General features: G+C 38.6%; 1 protein-coding gene across 1 annotated transcript in view; it reads right to left on the minus strand.

Moving 5' to 3' along the window:
• Positions 1-23543, minus strand: part of FBN2 (fibrillin 2) — a 116322-nt gene that overhangs the window by 39628 nt on the left and 53151 nt on the right. Inside the window, exons 19-31 of the mRNA XM_030258070.4 lie at positions 21027-21152; positions 15922-16041; positions 12459-12596; positions 11093-11143; positions 10790-10915; positions 8376-8606; positions 6101-6226; positions 4128-4256; positions 2973-3098; positions 2195-2320; positions 1254-1376; positions 987-1112; positions 283-408 (exon numbers count right to left, since the gene is read on the minus strand). Of these exons, the coding sequence (XP_030113930.4) occupies positions 283-408; positions 987-1112; positions 1254-1376; positions 2195-2320; positions 2973-3098; positions 4128-4256; positions 6101-6226; positions 8376-8606; positions 10790-10915; positions 11093-11143; positions 12459-12596; positions 15922-16041; positions 21027-21152 (1674 nt within the window). The remainder of the gene's footprint in view (positions 1-282; positions 409-986; positions 1113-1253; positions 1377-2194; positions 2321-2972; positions 3099-4127; positions 4257-6100; positions 6227-8375; positions 8607-10789; positions 10916-11092; positions 11144-12458; positions 12597-15921; positions 16042-21026; positions 21153-23543) is intronic.

Genomic DNA, 23543 nt, shown 5'->3' on the forward strand with positions numbered 1-23543 from the left:
TAACTGCAGCCTTGCCACCCCAAGCCAAGTTCTGTAACACGGGTGTTCACACAACCTGTGCTGCCAACATCTTTTAAATTAGTTTGAAGGGGCCTCCAGCATTGATACTCCCTTTAAAACTTTGTCAAATGCTAGCAGATGTGAAACACACATACATATATATATATATATATATATATACATACACAGATACCAACTCTCTCTTGTGTGTAACACTTGTGCATTTATTTTACCTGGAAGCCAACCAAAATATGTGACACATTCACTGGAAATCTGTTTTACCTGTGCACCCTGTGGTTCCTTTCTTGACTGAATACCCAGCTTGACAGTGACAAATGAAGGAGCCTTTGGTGTTTTCACACTCCCCAAACATGCAGATGTTGGAATTCAAATCACATTCATTCACATCTGTAGGTGATTATACATTAATTATTAGTTGGACATTACTGTCATTTTGGAACACTTTATTTCAGGTGAGAATACCTACTATATGAAGTAGTAATGCATTTCATATGTTCTACTCTGTAAATTCCCTAAAACAAGCAAGGCTAAAAGTGTAGTCCAAATACTACTGCGGTAAAACAAATACCATTTGTTTTCACCTTTTTTTGGAATGCTAATTAGAGGAATATGAAGCAAACTTCTTCTTACAATACTCACTTAAAATCATTTTCTTAAAACATATTTGTGATCATAGTAATTTTCTTCCAAAGAAAATTTTTTAAAGTGCCCCCTTCTGAACCCCTCATCTGATCCCTTCTCAATACACATATTCCATTATAGTAAAATCATATCAATGTTTTTTTAACGATGGGATCTGGTTCATTGTTAAAGAGTTACCAAAAGGCATACAGATTTTTTTTTTTTCAATAATATATGTAATTTCAATGCCCACTTTCAATAATGCAGTAGAAAGAACATCCTGAAACAAAGCCTGCACAAAATATTCGAGACTTAGACTAAATTTTGTGCACACACCTACTTACCAGCACAATTTTTCATGTCTATAGAAACCATAAATCCATCATAACAGAGACAGCGATATTCCCCTGGGATATTGCTACACTGCCCACCATCACAGATATCTGGATTGTTTTCACATTCATCAATATCTGAGGGAAAAAAAAAAACAAAAACAAAAACAACAAACCACAGTAGATAATAATTATGTCACTCTGGCATGGATGGGCTGGAACACCACTTTGATTTTGGCTGAAAGATAATGATGGAGCTTTTCAGGTGTAAAAACCTACCTGCACATGTCCTGACATCTGGCATCAGAGCATAGCCATCACTGCAGCTGCACTCATAGCTGCCTTCTGAGTTAGTGCAGTGGGTGTCACAGCCTCCATTCATTATCATACACTCATCAATATCTGGAGAAGCAACATTGACAGCAGTAAGTCTACTTCTTTAAGGAAAAAATAATATTCCCTTCACATCTTACATAAAGAAGTATATCAGTGGCTTCATTCTGAATTTTTAGTCTCATTCTACTGTCTCTGATATATATTTTGTTCATCTTCCCCTCTTTCAGCTGCTTTTTTTCATTAGTGGGAGCAAACTGTTAAGTTAAATATTGGGTTTGCTCCTGTGTATTGCTAGGGGTGTGAAAAAAAGCTCAAGAAACAAAGTTTGGAAAGGGAAAAAAAGGGAAACCCAGAGAAACTTAAAGCTTGAAATGTAGCACAAATTCGCAATTTTGCAAAAAAACCCCAAAAAACATAACAAGCAAATAGAAAGCCCTATCTGTACTGCTGTTCTCCTTTACAAGGAGTTGATGTGCTGGTAAATATATAATTCAGTATTATTATAGTGAAGGGTTAAAGAGATGTTATGATAAGGAGAAAAAACTGAAAGATAAACCATCAATGCATGGAGCTTTTCTTGCCTGATCAAGAAATCTAGGTGTATTTTCTGGCTGTTACCTCAAACCTCTGATTTTAATAGAGTAGGACAGTAAGTATAATTTCAAAATATTCTGTGGAGCTCACTACAGCAACCACCCTTTTATACCTTCTTTATATTCCTTTATATTTCTATATTCCCACAATATCCCACGATAAGCCTCAAAGCACACAAGAGGAAGCGCCGCTGATTTCCAAAAGGAAGGTGTGGGGTTAAATAAAAGCAGGGACAGATGGAACAATGCAGCTGAGGCACGAAATCCCACGTGCAGGCGCACAACACTTGCCTGTGCATCCCTGTCTGTCAGGAGTGGGCTGGTACCCAGAGTCACAGAAGCACTGGTAGGTCCCCACCATGTTCACACACCTCCCATTCCTGCAGAGGCTGTCGCTCAACGAGCACTCATTTACATCTGGGGAAGAATTTGTTCAGGTCAGCTGCAATTCAGGATATTTACCAGCTTTAACAGCTCAGGTTCCAAGAAGAATGAGAGGTAATATTTCAAACCAGTGGCTGTCAGGTTTATTCAATATCTTTCTTGTTCTTGGCATGCTTCAGCTTGAGGAATAGAGTTCTGCACACTGTGTTTAAGCTAGTGTCCAAAGATTTATCTTCTCTGAGTCAGGTCTGAAAGCATTAATTACACAGTCTGCTGTGGGCATTAATTACCAAGTCTTGATTTCCACCAAGAAAATAGGCCAAAGAGATAATATGTTTCTTTTTTGACTATTTTTTTTCTTTTTTTTTTTTTCTTCATCATTTGGTGGGTTACGTGCTAAAAGGAGAGATGCATTTTGACACAGGAAAACACCTTTTTGTGACTGATTAATGTTGCTCCCATGAGTTTTTAGTTTGCTAAATCCCTAAGAGGCCTGGTAAAACCCTCCTCTTTGTTGTCAACAGTATTACTGGCACAGGGGATTTTACAGGCTTCTACTCTTTTATTTGAAGTTACTAATATAAAGGAGGAACATCAATATGTTTAAGAGATTCCTGAGACCCCACGTTTGCCAAGGACTGACCATTCCTCAAAATAAGGATTATTTTCCTGAGTTGAAACTCACCCAAGCATTCCTCCTGGGATGGTGACAGCTCATGCCCCAGGGGACAGTCACAGCGAAAACTCCCCTCAGTGTTCACACAGGTGCCACCTCTGCACAGCAGAGGGTTGCGTTCACACTCATCTATATCTGCAAAGAAACCATCATGTGCAAAAATATTTTAGAGGCTGGAAAGAGAAAAAGCAATCCCCAGTGTCTACAAAATAAAAGGATTGTTGCATGGTGTGGCTCCTCTTCTCATGCTGCACAACAGAGCAAACCAAAAACTATACATCATTATGAACTCTAAATATGGGTATTTTTTTCTCTCAAGAAAAACCACAAATTCATAATTTAACATTAGATATTCAAGAAAACATGGAACACAAGCGAAGGCAGAAAACTTTTGGATATTGCCCTTTAGAACAATGTATTAATGTGATGTGTGTATATTTTTAAATTGCTTAAGGCAGTAAGACACCTGTTCATGTATGCACTGAAATTCCTGTCTGTGGATGCAGTTATGGTGGATGTTTGTGTACCAATTTTTGCCTAAATGGCTCCTCAGTTTGGTAACTCCTGTCTATGCCATGGTGTGGCTGGGAAATATTCTGGCTACAGCTCATAAAGGCATTTCTGTGCTCCCAGGAATGTCTAAAAGCATCAGAATTTGCAGGAAAATAAGAAAAGGTGACAGACGCCCAAGTCAAGATTTTTTTTAAGGTAGTTAAACACCTTTTGGTGTCTCCAGATGTACTCTTACAACTTTAAACAGATTGAAGGGGTGTAATTTTTTCAGGAAATGCTGTGAGAATTTCTTGAGCCCTAGAAGAAGCAATAAAAAGGGACTGACACCACTTTTGAAACTCCAGCTTTCTATTCCTAGCTTTACCAATTATTTGCATACTCCAATAGCAATTTTTAAATTAATTATGTCAAGAGTTGCTGCCATCCTAAAATATCTGTACAGAGTGTCTCTTAAGGGTGTAAGTAGTTAATATAAAGAACAAGCAAGGGTGTATACTTAATTCAGTTATCTGTCTCTATAAACTGCGTATCTGATTCATTTGCTCATGAAGTCACAATAATGACACATCTGAAGTGTTCAGTGTGGCAGCTCAGAGAACAGCCAGGCTTTGCACAGCAAAGGAGACTCCAGGGCATCCTGGCAACACTTACCCATGCAGTTCTTCATCATCATAAATCCACTTTCATAGCCATCAAAGCACTCACACTCAAAGCTGCCAGGAGTGTTGACACAAGTACCACTTCCACACAAGTCTGGGGAGATCCTGCACTCATCAATGTCTGTTTCATTGCAGTGGAGATGTAGAAAAATAAAACTGGGTTTAAGGTTATCATGCTTTTACAGAAAAAAAAATGTCACTGTCAATTAAATCTACAGAAAAAATATATAGTATGCAAATCAACAGAGAAAAAATAATTATTTATAGAATCATCTGATTAAGTGAGACAGCTCATGAAAGATTTGTAAGGCTGAGTCTTCAGAGCTCTCAGGCCATAGTAAACTATGTATCAAATTTGCTTCTATTAAGTATAATTTAAGGGTAGATTCTTAAGGAAATAACTAAGTGTAAGACATTCCAAGACATCATTCTTACAGAGGTATCAACTGACTCCATGACTACACTGCCATTGATTATAATTTGATTATGATGAACATATTTATCCAGTAATGGCATTATAAGTTTACACACACCCTCTCTATTAGGAATCAGCTCCTATCAAAGCTAGATTTACAGTTCACTGGTTGTCTTGTTAAGTTTGAATTAAACCCACTGCAGAAACCTATAGCAGAAAAGACAGAAGAGCCCTTTTTAAATCACACTGGTAGTGAGTCAGAAATCTAAAGAGGAATTTTAATGTGGATATGATCCAGTGAAACAAGTTAGCATTGCAGGAGAGGCTTTTGTGTCACTGCTCATGGGCAGGTTTCTGCTGGGTGATGACAGCCAGTCCTCGCAGATGTGTGCAGGTGTCAGACCCACGTGGCAGATCTGGCACACTACTCAGTATCTGGGCTCCTACAAACTTTATAAAACAATTTCTTGCTGATATAAAACAAGCAAAAAGTCACCTATTTCAGAAAACCTGTTTCTCTACAGGTGCTCAGTGGAGTAATTTAATCACCACAGAACAGAAACGGAATAAAAAAACCCCAAAAAAACAAAGGCTTTTGCAGGGAGTTTTCTGACCTATTCTGGTTAGTTTAGAAATAAAGTTTGTAAAATGCATTCTTCATCAATGCAATCACTATTAAAACAAGGAAATCACCAGTTAGGGCAATGTTAGCATCCAGACCAACCTCAGTGAACATGCCTTACCACCCACACTTCACAGTTATTACTCAGACACACTCATAGACGCCTGTACGTTGTAACAAAACCTCCTTCATTTTCAGCACAGAGCCAGCCACCCACAACACAGGCATCCAAATTCCCACAGCCACAGAACTCTCGTGCTTGTCTTCAGATTTTCCAGGCAGTAAAGAGCAAGATCCTAAACTTGTAAATTAAACACACGTGTCTGTTTCTTCTTGAGTTAACGTTGTACTGGTGTCAGAATTGCTGAGGTGCTCTTGTGTGTTCTCAGCCATCAAATCTAAATGAAAATTAACTTGCAGTCTCTAAATTCATTTGGTAATACAATGACCAGAGAATATGGAACATAAGATAATCTCTGTGTTAGAACATTAAACTTGGCTTCGCTGGTGATCCTTATTGATTTTTTTAGGTTGTACTGATACAGCATGACCTAAGCACCTTAAACAACAATTAAAAAAATCAAAAAGTGTTGTATTTATTAAATAATCAGTTTCTGAAAGGGAAACTTGAAACTGTTGGCCATTTTGTCCAAAGATTAAGCTCTTAGAAAGTGAAGGAGACGAATGGCATTAGGTTTCCAGATCACCAAGCTATGCCACAAGAGCAAGCTTCTTTTTAAAGCTCCACGGATGTGATGGAGTCCCCATCACTGGATGCTTCCAAGACTGACAGGGTGCTAGATAATCTCATCTGGGCTCCCTTTCCCCACAACACCTTGAAGGAACAATTTGATCTTCTCAGGTCTTTTTCAGCCAGGACTACTCCATTATTCTAGGGAAAGCTGTGGAAAATGCAAGGCTTACTCACCTGTACAGTTTCTTTCCTCCATATCTAAAGTGAACCCACTATTGCATCTGCATTTGAAACTTCCAATTGTGTTTCTACATTTACCATTCATGCACATGCCAGGGAACACTTTACATTCATTGATATCTAGGAATAAAAACAAATAAAGTAATTAAGAAATTTTTAGGCACAAAGATACATGGAATCAACAGGAATTTCCTGCTCTTTCTTACCAACTGCACAGAGCATAAAAGGCAGGGTTTGGGTTAGAGAGGACACCCTTGGAGATGTGACTGGATATGAGATGTTTCCCAAACTTTTTGACTAATTTTTGCTTCCTTTGCTTCACAGTACCCAAGCCAATAATTAAAATTTTACGCTTAACAGCAGTAAAAGAAATTCAGTGATACTCTCTGAGTTGAAACTCTGGTATGTGTATTGTGCTCAGGTTTGCTTTGTGCCACTATGAATATTCCTGGCATTCCTGAGCCAGTTTCTAAAATATGCAACCATTACCTGGCTGACAGGGTTTGGTTTTCAAATTGAGACTGCCAGAGTTTTATCTGGAGCTCAGTTTTGAAGAGCCCAGTTTCAGTTTTGAAAATGGTATTTTTTCTTTTGTAGAGTACCACGTGAAATGTCTCACCTCTCCTCAAACATAAACTGTTAAAAGATCTTGCACACAAAGCTGAATGACCTCTCCTACATTATGTGAAATAATTTGCTGAGGCAATGACCTTTACTGGGAATCATCTTCAACAAAACAAACATCTATCTCCCATTCATTTCTGTGAATGGCACACAGTAGTGGTCCAAATAAAAAAACCAGAAACAGGAAGCCAAACCTCAGAAAATCTCAGCCTAGACAAGATTTATGAAATAATTAATTTTTTAAATTAAACAAATGTTGGTAAAATTATTGTTGTTATCATTTTCCTTATTTTTTTAGTAAATCACCAGTGAAAATCAAGAGCTTTGCCTGAAAGTAATGACTCCTGAAAAGCAGAGCTTATTTATGGTGAAGCAGAGGTTTCACCTGTTATAGTTTTCTAAAGCAACTCAAAATAATCCAAGAGAAATGCTTCAGAATCTATCCTTAAAAAAAATAAAAACCCTAACAAATTTCTGGATCACCTGAGCTTCTGGACACAGAAAACTAGCTTTTCTTCTCAGATTTTAGCCATCTGAAGTAATTTGGGTCTGGTTTCTTAATATCTTCAGCCTATTCTGTTTTGCTGTTGCTCTACAGGAGGTGAAGCTATCAAAAATTGGACAAAATACTTTTATTTACTCTTTTATCACTGCAGATCCTTGTTGCCACCGCCCTCATGATCATAACACATCAGGCACTCCCTCCTTTCAACCATATACTGATTTTGCAAACCAGAGAAAGAACCCATCCTTCTTCAGTCTCCCAGAGAGTCCTGGTCAAATTTTTAGTAATATATTATGTTTACATCTAAAATAACTGATTTCAGAGACCATTTGATGCTCAGTTCACTCCCCCCAAAGCACTACCTTAAAAAACATGCACATTGTGCACTATTCCCGTAACTGGGAGCTCCTCTCCTTTCAGGAATTTCCTTCTCCTCCTTACCCAATTCAGACTTTGCAACATTTGCTCTCAAGTTCCCATGAACACAGAGAATTCCCCCCTACCTGTACCATCAGCTTGTTCAGGCAAGTACTTTTATCCCATCTCTCAAGCACACTTAACAAGCAGCCTCACACCCAGGAATTTCCTCAGGATACTCTCTCAGATGCACCCACAATTAATCCTCAGACACCAGAACTGATGCCTTAGGATTTAGCTTTTGTATTTTTCACATCCTGTACTGCTTTAGTGTATAATTCTTAAAACCCCATAGCCTGTCATCTACTGTTCTCCCATTTTATTCAGGCAAAACAATTCCTCTTTGGACCTGAAACTCAAGGACACCTTATTGTCCCAGAGACATAAATAATTGTCAAAATTTGTGGGGGGCCAAACTTGGAGTAAATTACAATTACCTGAAGCTGTAATTGTAGGATTTAGCCCTAAATGAAACCATGATCATTTCCCATCTTGGGTGTAGCCTCTCTCAGAGGCCTTTGACTATTTTGACAAGTTGTACCTATTGAAGGCCTTCAATAAATACCCACTTTTATTCCTTTAACCTTGTCTTGCCTCAGTTGCGGGCAGCCACTCCATGGCATCGCTGCCATCAGCTCTTTCAGACAAATGCCTTTATCCATCTCAGGATGTTCCCTGGGATGCACCCACCAGAAGGAAGAAGGCAGAAGAAGGAAGGCTCACCTTTGTAGAACGGCCTGCCAGTGAGGACATCGCCCCGGTTGGAGAATCCGGAGCCCCTGGGGCACAGATCCCGGTGTTCCTGGGAGCCGGGCACAGGGCAGCGCTGGCAGCCGGAGGAGCCCCAGGCAGCTCCCACGGCACAGCAGCAGGAATCCATCCTTAGCCTGCCAGGCATGGGCTGCACACATTCCTCCTCCTCCCACCGCAGGTAGCACTGCTCCATGCGAATATCTGCATTCAACAACAACAACAAAACATTGTTTGTCCCTCCACTCCGCTGCTTCTCAGGCCAGCAGACCTCAGCCAGAGTTGACTTATGAGATGAGCCCTGGGTACTGTGACTAACACCACCAGTATTTTTTAGCTAAAATGAACCCTGGGTACTGTGATTAACACCACCGGTATCATTTAGCTAAAAACAGACTTCAAAGGTGCTTATGCCACCTCTGTATAACCTTCTGTAGTTATCTACAAAGAATGCATCAATTTAAGAAGCTTTCCTAACAGCTGCTGGTGCCTTAGGATTTTAGTTTGTGTATTTCTCATGTGTTTTTATGCAATCCTGCAATTCTGCAGTGTATAGCTCTAAACTCCATATACAGTGATAGCTACTATCTTCACATTCTGGTCAGACACAACAATTCCTCTCCAGGCCTGGGAATCAAGGACACCTCCCTGTCTCAGATGCCAAGAAATGTAAACAAAAGTAATTTATTTGCAGGGAGAAAACATGCGGTAAATGAGTTCATTACCTGAAGCTGTAATTGAAGATTAACCCCTGATATGCAACTGGACCAAACTTATAAAAGTATAAAAACCCGTGGCCTGTCATCCATTTTGGGTGCAGCTGCTGGGGGGGTTTGTCTGTCTTCAGGAAGTGTACCTGAAGGCCCTTCAATAAATATAACTGCTTTTTATTCCCTTAATTTTGTCTGGCCTCTGTTTTCATGCAGACCTGGAAAAGGCATCAGTTTCCTCACAAAGTGGCTTGTTTGTGGGGTATTTTAGGGGAAACCCTCCAAGATGAGCCCTGGGCCCTGGCCAAGCCCTGGTCCTTGCTGGCTGGGAAGTGTGCCACCAGATCCTGGAGTTTCTATGCTAAAAATACAACCCGTTAGCTTTGACTTGGTGATTTGGGCCTAAAAAAGCTGGACCCGCTTTCAGGGTGAATTTGGAGAGCCCAGCTACAGGTGGACACACCACGCAGGATATTCCCAAATTGCTGGGAAGTGTTCTCCAGGTCCTCACTATGACTGAGGCTCCCCAGCAACTGAGAATGTGGATGATGGTGGAATATTTAGGCAATTGGGGATGTGCTGTCCTCAGTCATTATCCTTCCTCTCATATAGCAATGATTAGGTGCATTACCTTGCTTACTTTTGCTTGTTGCTAAAGCCAAGCGTGTAGTTTTACTGAATGCATTATTCTTTGTGTTGCCTTTATATTCTTAGTAAAATAACACCACTCTTTCCATTGGTGACTGTGTTTTTTAAATCACCCCCATCAATTGGCAGAACACAAGCACACATTAACATCAGCTCCTGCTCACGACTCTGCATTCCTGCACAATGTTCAGCCATTCGAAGTTGCTAATGTTGCCCTGTAGTTAAATTTCTGCATCTTTCCCATGCCACACAAAAGTACAAGAATTTATTTTGCTGTCTCCCAGTATCGAGATAAACCCTTACCCTCACATGACTGTGCTTTTTAGGATTCTGTGTATATTTGACAGGACAGACACATGTATTTCTTTACTGTTCCAAGTATTCTCACTTAAAAGAAAAAAAAATTAAATGGTAAAATAAAATAATTTTTTTAAAATCCTCCCTATATTTATGTTACTGAATTAATTTAATAGTGCAGTGAATACTGGTTAAAAACAAAAAAGCTGACTGTTGTTAGGTTTACTGTAACACCAGTTAGAAGGAAAATACAGTAAGTTTCCAGAAAAGTTAATTATGGTTATTATACTCAAAGGTCCAAAGCAGCAAAGCAGGTCAACCAGAAGACAAATCAACCAAGTGTGCAGGCAAAAATCTTGTACTTGTGTACCCGAATGTCAAGAAAAGAACCACACACTGGCCTGTGCTCTGAAAAAAAAGGACCAATTTGCACCAGCATATTTGTGCTCACCCTCCATCACCCGGGACACTGCAGCTCCTGAACGAGAGTCAGAGCAGGGACAGCACTTTAGCACAGCCTACTGACTGCAATGAGGGCAAAACAAGCCTCAAAACAAACTCATTCCTCGAAGGAATTAACAGCTCTTTGCTTTACTGGCACAGATATTTGATATCTAAGCAGGCGCATTATCTGGGATAATTCAGAAATAAACCACGCTTTCTTTCCAGCCCTTTGAAGAAGGATTTTGGACAGCTGTGGGACACAGCTGTGAGAGTGGGGTGTGCTCTTACCTAAACACACTCGCCCTGTTCCATCCAGGGTCAGCCCCTCGGGACACTCGCAGTGGAAGGAGCCTCTGCTGTTGATGCAGCGCCCATTGGGACAAACCCCAGGGAAAACCTCGCACTCATTCACGTCTGTTTGGGACACAGAGAGCTCAGTTACCTGCTGACTCCAAGGGGAGAGCTTCAGCTTCATGGAGAATTTTCAATGACAGGAAAGAAACAGCACAATAAATCCCCTTTTATCATATTTTCAAGGCAGGGGGAGAAGTACGTGGAAAAGTACATCTTAGTAAGACACAAGAACTTCACCTTCGCAGGTAACACCCTTCACTCTGGCAAATCCTCTTGAGCAAGCTGTGTCTGGAATCAAAGGCAGAAAGATATTGTGACTGCTTTAGAGGGACAGGAAGGCAGGAGCAGAAAAATTAAAAATACATGTATCTTCAGAATTCGCTAATAATTTCACTGTGTAAGTGGAGAGTGCTGTAGCCTCAGTCAAGAAAAGTATTGACTCATATATGCTTTTCAAACTAAGTGAACAGTTGAGGAAATTAATCTTAGAATGTTACTTTCTCATGTGTTTTCGTTAGTGAAATGATCAGCATCTAATCAGCAGTCCCTGCACTCCCATGTAGCTAAAAGGTAAAACTCCTTCAAGAGGCCTGAAGATTTGAAACTGTAGAAATTTAAATTATCAGCTTTTCCCCCCCACCACCACAGCTAAATAATGGATCTGAGCAATGATATTACTTTAAGAGATGCATTTAAAATGTAGCATCATATAATGATTTCAGAGTTTGCTGCAATTTAATTAGCTGCAGAATAGGAAACTCAGAGCCCAAACACACCTAATCTGAGCTAATTATCTGTCTAGATTGATTAGATTTTGACCAGTTTTACCAGTCTAACCTAACCATGCTGCTTCCTGGAGTCCAAAGGATTATCTTTGCTGCACTGCGCAGTAAAGAGCTCTGCTGGATGCTGCTTGCACTCTGCTTGTTAGGGGGAATACTTGTGCCCACAGTTACTGTTCCAATTAAAAATGAGAGGCTAAAACATCTTGACACCAGTTCAGCTGCCAGTGGCACTTTTCAAACCATAAAGGGATCAGTATTTTTGCCATAAACTGGAGTACAGTTAGCACTGCTGCCTCCAGCTTCCATAACTAGCCCTGCAATCCAACAGCAGTACTTTTTCTGCAGTCAATAATGGTACACAAGCTACATGTTTGAAAAGAGCTGGGAAAAAAGGGTTAACAGCCCACAACATAAAAATGAATTTTACCAGATATTTCACTTTACTGTTTCAGTGCTTTACCTCCCTACCCCAGTCAATACATAGTCCTTGTGGAGATGAGACATGTTGTAGTCATCAAGAGGTTTATTCACATCTTATTTCCTGGTTTGCTTCAAAGTTATTAGAATGATCCCTGTTGGTGCAGATTACAAGTCTAAAATAGATAACTTCTAAAGAAGACAACTTCTTTTCATAGGTTTTTGGGAGCAGGGGTTGGGTTTGGTGTGTTTTTTGGTTTGTTGATTGGTTTTTTTGTTTCATTTTTTGGAGATGTTTTGTTGTTTGGGTTTTTTGTTTTTTTTTTTAATACAGAGATGATAAGAATCTACTCGTGACACTTATTCCCTTCTCCCAAAAGGTGCAGGATTTTGGAGCATACCCAATTCACACCGTTCACATGGGCTGCCCCAAGCTGCTCCTAAAGTAGCACAGCACTCCGATTTCAGCGTGGCACCGTTGATGTTCACTTCACAGTGGCTGTCTCGGATATTAAGCCAACAAGTCCCCTTCAGGCTGTCTGCAGCAGAACAGAAAGCAAAAACAATACAGAATTGTCGCAGCCAGAAGAGCTGGCATGCCATGTCCATGACAGCAGCAGGCAGAGTACCAACGGAGCACAGGCTCTCTTTAAAAAGAAAAAGCTTCCATAAGAGTAATTTTGTACACATTTTAGTACATTTTTGTACACCAAAAGTGACCAACAAACCACACTGCCGGAGGCATTTTTCAGTCAAGGTGATGCACCTGGCAGAGGTCTTCCAGACACTGCAGTGAATTTAATAATTTATTTCAGCTAGTGGCTGATCCATCTAAAATACACGAAACCAGAGATCTCAATGTGGAACTCCCTTTCCCAAGTGACTTCCTGAACCCTTTCTAAAATGCAGGTCTTCTTGTCTCTTTTGAAGGGAAGTCTTCAAGAGAAGGAAGCAAAGAAGTTAAAAAAAACCAAAACATGGTGGGTAGGGGTGTTTTATATTATTTTAGGGGTCTGGTTCTGCTGCTGCATTAGCTGCACTTTGAAAAGTCAGTCAGACATCAAATCAGGTACATACTTTGTAAGTTTTACCTTCAACCTTTGCACTTCCCTACCTTAACCAGGTTGCTCTCAAATGGTGCAACATTTCTTGAGACAGGCAATCCTGTCTCAAGGATTCGTGATCAGACAGCAAAAGCAGCCTGTAAGGTCAGACCCAAAATGGGAGAACACCCTGGGCAGGGTTTAAATGTAGGTGCATACTCAAGAGTTCAAAGTGACCTAGAAAATTTAGTTTGAGGAATAATGAAGGGAGAATAGGATTTGGGTTTTAGGTTTACATGCATTGTATGTGCAAAAAGCCAGACATATTACCAATACCTCATTGTTCAGGAACAATGTGCTTGAGACAGAATCGTTCCAGCTTATTTTCTTCCAAACAGCTTCAACTTTTCTATCAAGTTGTCATCTTAAAAGATGATGTGGACCACAGGGAGCACAACCTTGCTTTGGTTAAAGCAACAGGAAAAAAAACCCTCACCCAATAATGTAAAGTGAAATCAGCCCCAGAAACTGGGCAGGGTATTTCATTAACAGTTAAATGTAAAACAATTGTATTATTTAGGTTAACATTGGTCTCAAACATATGGGACAGAGCTCCACGCTTGAACAAGTGCATAAATACAGAGCTCAACATTATTTCCTTTTACTTGTCTACTTTATAGGACTGAAAAATCAAAATCAGTATCTCAAAAATTATTTAAATTCTACAGATTAGCAGGTGCTTCTGCTCACACCAGCTGCATCCACACTATCCTGCCAAAGACTGCTTGTCTTATCCTTTTCAGGCTATTCCTTTATTTTGCATCATCTCTTTTGTCCAGACAGAAATCGTTGGTGAAAGAGTTATTATCCAACATCAAAGCATTCCTTCTGTTACTCTTATCTCTTTGATTCCAACTTGAAGAAGAATATATGCATTCTACAGGCAGATGGCATTGTACTTACTGTGCACTGTATGAACTCCAAAAACCTTGACTAAAATATGTGTTAAAAGCATGTAAAAGTGTGTATTTCAAAAAGCACAAATGCAGTAGCCCTAAGGTATGGGCAATTCCCAAAATAGCAATGAAACACTTGTATACTTCAAATAAGCTTCAAAACAATTCCCCTTTTTTTCCCTCCATGAGGATGGTCTTAATATTGCACAAACTGCCCAAGGGCAAGCAAAGTATGTCAGTATCATTGCTGAAAGTTTTTATTATAACTGCTGAACTTACAACTCTGATTTGCTGAAGGTTTGAGCTCAAATCTGAGTGCAAATGACTGTAATTTGAGCAAAGGATTTTTCTCTCTCTGCCCAGGAAAGGTCACAGAAAGAGACAAATGGCCAATGTCTATGCTGAATAATGTGGTACTGATTCTGGTTCTGACATAAGAGAAAATTTGAAAGTAAAAAAACTTGTCAGAATAGAACATTACCTTACTTTGATCATTCCTATGCAGAACACAAAAAATCCTAAGCCTCAATACTATTTTAGCCCTTCATTTATGTTTAGGAATAAGATATCTGTTGTTACAGCAGTATTTTACAGAAGCACTGTAGAATCTCATTTAAAAAAAAATAGGACCAATATATTCAAGTTTTTCTCTATACAGGTAATGGAGGAAAATCAACTTGAGATTTAAAATGGCATACATTGAATACGAACACTTTTAAGTTTTTCTACACAGTTAGTCACCTTTAATCTCCAGCCCCTCACTTATTTTTTCAATAACCCAGCCTGCCTCCTCTCATTGCTTCCAATGCCAATAAAATATTGACAAAGGTGGAAAGACTGGGCTCTAGCAGTAAAAATCTGTATGTCTTGCATCAGCTCTGCTTCTGACCCTTCTTTCTTAATATATTCACACTTGTAGTGGAAAAACATGGCTCCTGAGACAATTTTTGTCAACATGAAAAACTAATGATTAGGTTCACAGCATGTAGTTGGATCCTGTTCTTCCGTTTTTATCTGACTACTCAGCTATTTTTTGGGGTTTTTATGTTATTTATCCCTGCTATTCAGGCCAAATGGGACCTTATACTGTAAACAATCCAACAAAAACACAACAAAAACCATCTGCAAAGTAAATCCAGAACACTTATAATTAGGCTCTTGGTGAATTTGTGGCCCCCTCAGATGTAAGAACACAAGGTTAAAAATAAGACGTACAAAAAGCATAGGTTAGTGTGGTTGTGTCAAGAAGTTAGCACAACATGAAAATTAAAAAAGCAATAATAAACTTCACCAGCCAGTACTGCTACAAGAAAATAGAAAAGAAAACTTAGGCACAAAAATAATATTCACTTAGAAAACATAATAAGGCATGGAAGAAGTCCATAATTAAATAAAAGCTCAAGTCTTTGCATTCGTTTTTCCATCTTAAGAAAATCCTGACAAAAAAATGTAAATGAAAAATGCCAAACAAATCCATATAAAAACAAAAGATTTGCATCACCCACTTAATAATGACACCCCACTTATTAATGACACTGCAATACAGCTGGAGCACCGCACATATCCTACAATAACTTCAATTATGCTACACAAATAATATGAAACAATGGCAGCTTATGAACACCTGCAAAGTACAGAAGACTGTGAGCCTTCTGAATTTTCTTAGAAAGCCAAGGTTAAAAAAAACACATTAATGAACGGCTTTCAAAGATAATGCCATTGACATCCTGCAGACAACTGTTGCTGCTTACTCCAATAAAATCTCCGCAGCGTTCTGCTTTTTTTCCAAAAGAATCCTCAAAGGATGCTAACATTTTTAGATACATGTAGAATATATATAATAAATAAAAGGAAGAAACACCCACCAATGCAAATCAGTCCTGTAGGGTCCAACTTGCTGCCAGATGAACATTCACAGTGGAATGACCCAAGGTTGTTCCTGCAGGCACCATTGACACATGGGCTGCTTTCACATTCATTTATATCTGTAATCCAGAAACAAAAGGCATTATTAGAACTACAGAGTGCTTCTGGGAAGTATTACACAGTAATTTATACTTTCTAAATGCTGCTGTGGACTGTGAGGGGCCAGGACTGTGTGAAATATTTGCCCATCCTCTCCTCCCAGCAAAACTTCAAAAGATACAGGGACAGCCAGGTAGCTGTATTTTGAAGTGCACATATTTTGGAGGTGTTAATTAAATGTCTCTTTTCTACAGGGACAATTAATTTCCAACACCATGGGCCATAAAGTTTTCCAGCATCAATTACAACTGTTCTGTGAGAAAAAAAAACCCTCTTTTTTCACAGAATGCAAATGCAATCCCAGCCACACCATGCAGAGCACAAACAAAGCCCTTATTGTTTCTGCCATTTATGGCTCCATGAGAAGAATTAAGAAAACCCTGTTGGAAGCAAAATATCACAATGCTGGCTGCAATTCTCTAGTTATGGAAACGTTGAAGAAATAGCAGTTTAATTGCAATACTGTAAATGGTACTTCTCTTTAGACCTAAAATCCTGTTTATTGTCCCTGTGAGGTTTTAAAACTTGTTCACATGCAAGAATAGGACCCCTGCAAACAGCATTATTTGCTGATTTTTTTCTTTTAAGTGGAATCAGTTTTAAGATTGAAACTGTAAAACACACTCTCTCCAAGAAGAACTGTTGATGCGTATCCACCATTTCTTTCTGAACCCAACAAATTTAATTTTTTACATGCATCCTGAATCAAGCCATACATTCTAATCCAGCCAGTTCCCTTTGGCAGACTTGAAGTAAAAAATGTTGAGTTGCTTGCTTATATTTGCTAGCAGTGCTTGAGGAATATATTGTAGTATCTATAAATTAAACCATCATAATTTAAATTAATTCTAATCTAATGTCATATCTAGCTAAGCAGTAGGGTTATTAATAGCATCAAGAGATCATTTTCAAGACAAAGTGAAATGTCCTCCGTATTTTTTTTCAAGTTTTCCAAGAGATGCAATTTGCTATTTTGTAATAATGCATCAAGCCTTCATTTCACTAGAGATGTGCATCAAAGAACCAATACATTTCGAAACATATATAATAATATGCATGTATTAATTAAAAAAAAAAAAAAGCATGGGAGAGAGAGATTAAAATGCCCAGAATCAGTAAACTTTGGAAAATGTGATGTCTCTCTCAATGCCAAAAGCAGGCATTTAATTTAAAAGCCAGCTTTCAGAGATCCTTTACTTAATGGACTTACCTACAAAGAGCAAACAGGACTTGTCTTGGACTGTCAGCCACTTTCTGAACAACAACAGAGCTTTATGTTTCTGAAGCCTGATTTTAAACTGTGGATTGCCCATTTTACAGATTAATTATACACAGAGACACGTATGTAAAATCTAAGAGGCTTCATCGGGCCAGGACAATGTGCCTCATTGTTCTGACAGAATAAACTCCAAGTCCCTCCTCATCCAAGCTGGCAATGCAGAATCCTCACCAGCAATTATCTGCTCTGCACCAAGGCCTTCTCCTCCCTGTGGATATATTTTATGCTGTATTACCTCAGTTTTTATTACACAGGGAATGCTACCTGCCTCTGTTGCTTCCCACTCCCCCAGCCAGCAATACCTGATGGTGGGGAGGGCTCTCTGCTGCTTTTGCAGAAACAAAAGTGGTTCCTAAAATCAGAAATCACTCTGACATTAAAAAAACAAAAAAAACCCACAAAAAAACCCCAAACAAACAAAAAAAACCAAACAAAAAAATCCAAACAAACAAAAAAAAGGTAATCTTAAGTATCTACTTTATGTCAAATAATCCTCTGAATACTCTGAATAGAACTGCTCTGGACAAAGACACACTTTTTCTTCCTCTCCATCTACCATCTTGCTTTCTTTCAGAAGTTTGTCTAGCTTTAAAAAAAAAAGTGAGAAAAAAATTGAAAAGACAGGACAAACAAACAAAACTGAAGCGATGTAGTCTCTGTCCAAGCAATCATGATGTTCTGCCCTGTTGCAATTTGAGAGAAATTTCCATGAGGGACCAGGCATCATCTGTGAAGGTACTTAAGGCTGAAAAGGGGTGATTTTCATGTCAAGTGTCACACTGTTTTAACAGCCGGCAGCTGATCTCACACAGAGGTTTGCACAGAGACAACCAATGCACCAGACAAAATAAAAGCAGACAGGTGTCACTATCCAAATAATCACTTCAAGAATATGCATGAAAATTAAACTGCTTCATCTTTATGGGGGCAATACGAGGTTATCATGCCTATCTTTGATTTTCCCTGGTATTTAGCAAGGTAGGATTACAGTTAATTTTCTTCTAAGAAAAGATATTTTTTGTTTCAGATTTTCAGGGTTTAAACAAAAACCTGACAAAAATAATTGAGAGCCAAACCTGGACGCCAATGTCCCTAAAATTACAGAAAAAGAAGGGAGTAAGTGGAGATAAGAGGGGCCAAAATTCAACACCTTTTGAAAAGCAGAGTCAGGTCTCTTGGCTTCATGGGCCATGCTTTAGGCCTTTCTGCATTTGATATGCTTTAGCACTATGCTAAGCAAGAAGAAAAAAAGAAACAAACCTCCAAGCCAAATAAATTTGGATAGCAATAGCCTGATAATAGTGCATTGACTACATCCCAAAATCACCATCCAGGAAAGAAAAATAAAATTAAAATATTATAGTAAGTGCATTTCAGCATTACTGCACTGCTGAATCAAGTGAAAACGTATCATTTGCCCAATGTAAATAAACTCCAAAAACTGCCTACAGCTTCTCACAATAATACTAAATGGTAATTTTTAAAAGAGTGAGCAACAAATCAATTGGATTTTAACACTGTTCTGTATGGTAAAATAAAACCTGCTATGTATGAAGATATTTATTGAGGTGTGTTTTAAATTTTTTTTCTCTCAAGTGAAGTGAGCATACATTGTAAACATCAGAGAAAGAAAAATTGAAACAGACCACTGTACATTCCTGGAAATGAACTTCAAAGCACATCTGGTTTACATTTAACTAGTTATGTCACTGGAAACACAAACTAAACCATGGAGCTTGTCATAAAAATCTCAACTTTCACAGACTCTGGTGCCTCAAACAGGTCTCCTACTCCTCGCAACAAACTGATAAAAAATTTCAGTTGAACTACAAACAAAACAAGAGTTTTATTGTTTCTTCAGAGTTGCTCATGAGAATCATAGTAAAAATTTCCTGATGACGTGTAAACATCAGAGCATTTTCAGTGCTCAACACAGAGCTCCTGACTACAGCAGGTTTTTACAACTGGTGAACTTACAACTCCAAAACGAGTTATGAGAAACAGGATTTGGGCAGAAAGAGAATAATTTCTTTCTCTGCTGCCAGCCCAGCATTACTACTGCCTACCCTACGTGAGTAAAAATTCAACACATTTAATAGGTTTTACAGACACTTTTACACAAAACCCCTCCCGACCAGCTTTTTTTACCTCACAGGCTAAATTTAGACATCAATCTAAGGCCGAGATTAAAGATGTATTCATAATAATAGTATCATTACCATTAAGAAATAAATCCAAATTTTTTGTTTGAAAAGGCAGATACATTTTATTTCAACAGGATTGGCCGGGTTGTCTGCATTCTGGCTTCTCATCCACCCAGCTTTAGGTCAGTTTTTATGCTCTGATGCTCTTGGTAGTGAGCACCTCCCTTACCACACTACACCAGTTTCTCTGCTTAGAAGATTCCTCAAGAAACAAGTACATTAAGGGCACACAGTACACTGTTTTCACAGACACTAATCACAGAGACAGACCCTGGAGAATAAATTCCTCAGCACTGTGGGCAGATAGATAGGCACTGAGAAAACTTGGCACAAAAAGCTCTGTAAGTCCACAAGGCCTGGCACAAGAAAAGCCCCACTCTGAACAAATGGTACCAATTTGTAACATGCAAAAAGAGTAAGAACTAACTTCTAAAGGTGTCCTCTGAAACCCACATGCATTAAAATATAAAGGAATGTAATTTCTTTTGCATAGAAGGGGTGCAGATGTTTTGTACAGAACATGTGAATGATTTTATACTGGCAGAATTTAAAACATTACCACTTTCCTTTCTATGTGTTTGCTTAGCTATATGGCAGTAACTTCTACCTGATCAATAATAATGAGCTGAAGACAATAATACTTTCCATCACTTCAGAAAAATCTGGATAATTAGTGTTTTGCAACAAAGAACTACAGATTCCCGATTGCTCTAAGAAATGAAAAACCATCTACTATAAAAACTTGCTAATGATTACAAATACTGAGATTTACAGACTGTGGAACCAAACAAAAAATAAAGGAGAAGACCATTAAAATTCTACTATTCCAAATATTAATTAAGAGTTAGATCAAAAGCTAACGATTCCAATTTAATTTTTTTTGGTGCAGTTTTCAGAGTATTTATTTAAAGTAACTAAAAATTCTCAATTAGTTTCTGCTGTGTGATATTTTTGCTGCTTTAACATCTGTGTTAAGAAGTAATATAAGAAAGCAATTTTGATTATACTATGAAAATAAAGGACAATTTAAGTATAACTAGGCAGGTCCTGGAATGAATCATGGATAACAGGATTTGATCTAGAATTACATATCACCACAGACTGAAGGGAGAGAAGAAGGGAGAAAAGACAAAGGAGACTCTGATCAAGACAATTACATTTCCTTAAATGGCAGACATGGTGTTCCTGCTACATGATCAAAGGCAAGCACGTATTGTAGTTTAAAAATGTTGTAGCTAAGCAAAGGAAAACATTATCATATAAAATTAAATTATTACCTTGAAAGAATTTCAACAGCAACACCTAACACACTAAAAAGCACGAAATTAAAAGAGAAATGTGAAGGTTTATGCAACACCACAGCTCTCTCTTTTCCTCTGGTATTTGCCATCACTCCCGTGACGGTTCCGCTTTGACGCAACAGAAGAAACAACAGATCTGAGAGGAGGTGCAGGTTGCTCACCTTCACAGGTGTCTGTCTCTGGGCTGAACAGGTAACCCCTGGGGCAGGAGCAGCTGTAGCTGCCCGGGGTGTTCCGGCAGAGCCCGTTGTCACACAGCAGCCCGTTCATAGAGCACTCGTCAACATCTGCAGGAACAAGAGACAGACCGTGAGCAAAAGTGGCAGCTCTGACTTCCAAAGCTCTAACCCACTTTCAGGTTTATACTGCAAAAAAATATCTCTGTCCTGACTTTGAAGTTGTTTTTTTCACTAGCAAACTCAAAAATTAGTTCACGGTGAGTCTCAAGAGAATAATTTTGTTTTCCTGAATGACCTTGGTCATTTGAGTTTGGTCAATGACTTTGGTCAAATGACAATGATCTCTGTCATTTGTATGACTACACCGTATAAATTCATGGAGGTCTGTGGGAATCCAGGGCTTCCCTCTGGCTGCCCTGGCAGGTCTGGGACCCTGGCAGGGGTCAGGAACCCCCCTGGACAGAGCCCCGAGAGACACTGTCTGTGATCTCTGTCCATGGAAAAGAGTTTTCAATCTTACAGGATGAATTACAAGCTCTGAGTGTTTGATAGAAGTAATAATTAAGTGTGACACGGGTGCAAAAGTAAAATTTTAAGTTTCTAGATTAGGGGTCCAAAGGGGACAAGATGGAGGAAATTGGGTGTGTCTTGTCCTTTTCCTCCTTCTTCATGCCCTCCATGTTTCACTGTGGTGTTGGCATTTTTCTGTTGGTTCAGGCTGGGCACACACTGTTCAACATAGGTGACAGATATTGGCACGTTATTGTAAATCCAGCACAGGTAGTTTGTGGTATTTAATGTTTGTACCATCCCACTGAGGGCAGAGCCCCACACGCTGCCCTGCAGGACAGAGCTGCGGCAGGGCAGCAGAACATGTTAGAGATAAACAGAATAAACAACCTTGAAACCAGCACAGACGAATTATGGCTTCTTCTTTGGCAACGGGGCAGAAAGACAGAGACTTTCTACAATCTGGGAATCACCAATACCCACAGATTCCAACAGAGGTCTATTTGCTTTGAAAACAGTATTTTAATTATTTCTTTTATTTAAACCCTGAAACAGCAGTGTGTTAATTACTGTTCAAACTCTGTTTTACATGCTAAATTGTTCTTGTTTTCCATGAAGTGGATTAAAATCTATCCTGTATGGTTCATGCATGGCAGCCATCTCAAGAGTACACATACACCTCCCCTCCAGAGAAGACTGTATTTAAAAAAAATTTATTATTAAGACCAGGAGATCAAGCACATTGACTAGGAAAATCTCATACAGTAACATAATTCCCTGAATTCCCCTTAAACTAACTGAAAAAAATTCTAATGAAGAGTAATGTGTCTTCCTCATTGCCCTACTATTTATTCTCTGAAAGAAGAAAAATATAATTTTAAGCTTTTTCCTTTAATGTCCATAACATGTTAAAACAACCTATGTTTATAGAAGAAAACTGACAGAAGAAGTCAGGATAAACATGACATTTCATCCTGATTCAGGCTGTCTCCTCTTTACTGATTGCTTGATTTCCCAAACTTAATACTGCAGCTGAAATCTTAAACAGATTTTTAGAGAGTTTTTAAGTTTAAAAATATAGAAGAAAAGCAAAAATGCAATATAATTACAATCTGGAGAATTTTGGTTTCCCCAGCTTCTTTAGATATTTGAAGCTGTGCTTATTCCTTTAGGATTTAGACAACAAAGCCTCCATTTCCCCAGATGATGAATCCAAGATTTAAGTCTGGCGGCCATGAATGAAAAAAAAAAACCCTCTCCTTTACTAACGTGTCCTTAATCTAACTTCATCAGATTTCAACCAAGGAAAGGAAGACAAATTTGTAAACTGACATTTTCAAGAACATTTTTGAGCTTGTTTTCATAAAATCCTTTGGCCCAAACTATGCAGTGTGATGAATGCAATATTTAATTTGAATCTCACAGAATAACTTCAGATTTGGAGTGTAATCTGTTGTGATATGCTCTGTAAAAACATTGAACAATGTAGTTCATGCTTTAAACTCACTCAGACCTGACAAAAATATTCCTGCATTCTGACTGATGACCATTTTTATTTCCTGGCATCTCATAAACTGTGTCATTCATTAAGATCTTTCAAACTTTTATCTGAATGTTCACACTTAAGTTCTTTTATGGAATAATTCTATCCAAGAACAAATACATCCTCGCATTCAGTCAGCTCTAAATACATAGATTATTCTAGCATTTACCTAATCCCAAGAGTAACTAGCTAAATAAAACTCCTTCCCAAAAAATCCACTTGGAGAACAAATATTGCATGAAGCATTTTAAAAATAAAAACACCAACGCTTTCTGCAGCAGTGCTTTTCCTGCCAAAAGGTCATATTTAGGGCTTTAGGATGTAACTAGATGTAAAGTTCCTTTATTCATGCAGATAAAAGGGGACACTTTCTATACTTTGCGTTTGCTTTCCATCACCAGGAAGGAATGTTTGATATGAAAATTATACCACAGCTATATATACCA

Source organism: Taeniopygia guttata, chromosome Z (genome assembly GCF_048771995.1).
Source record: "Taeniopygia guttata chromosome Z, bTaeGut7.mat, whole genome shotgun sequence".
In the NCBI taxonomy this organism is placed as follows: Eukaryota; Metazoa; Chordata; class Aves; order Passeriformes; family Estrildidae; genus Taeniopygia; species Taeniopygia guttata.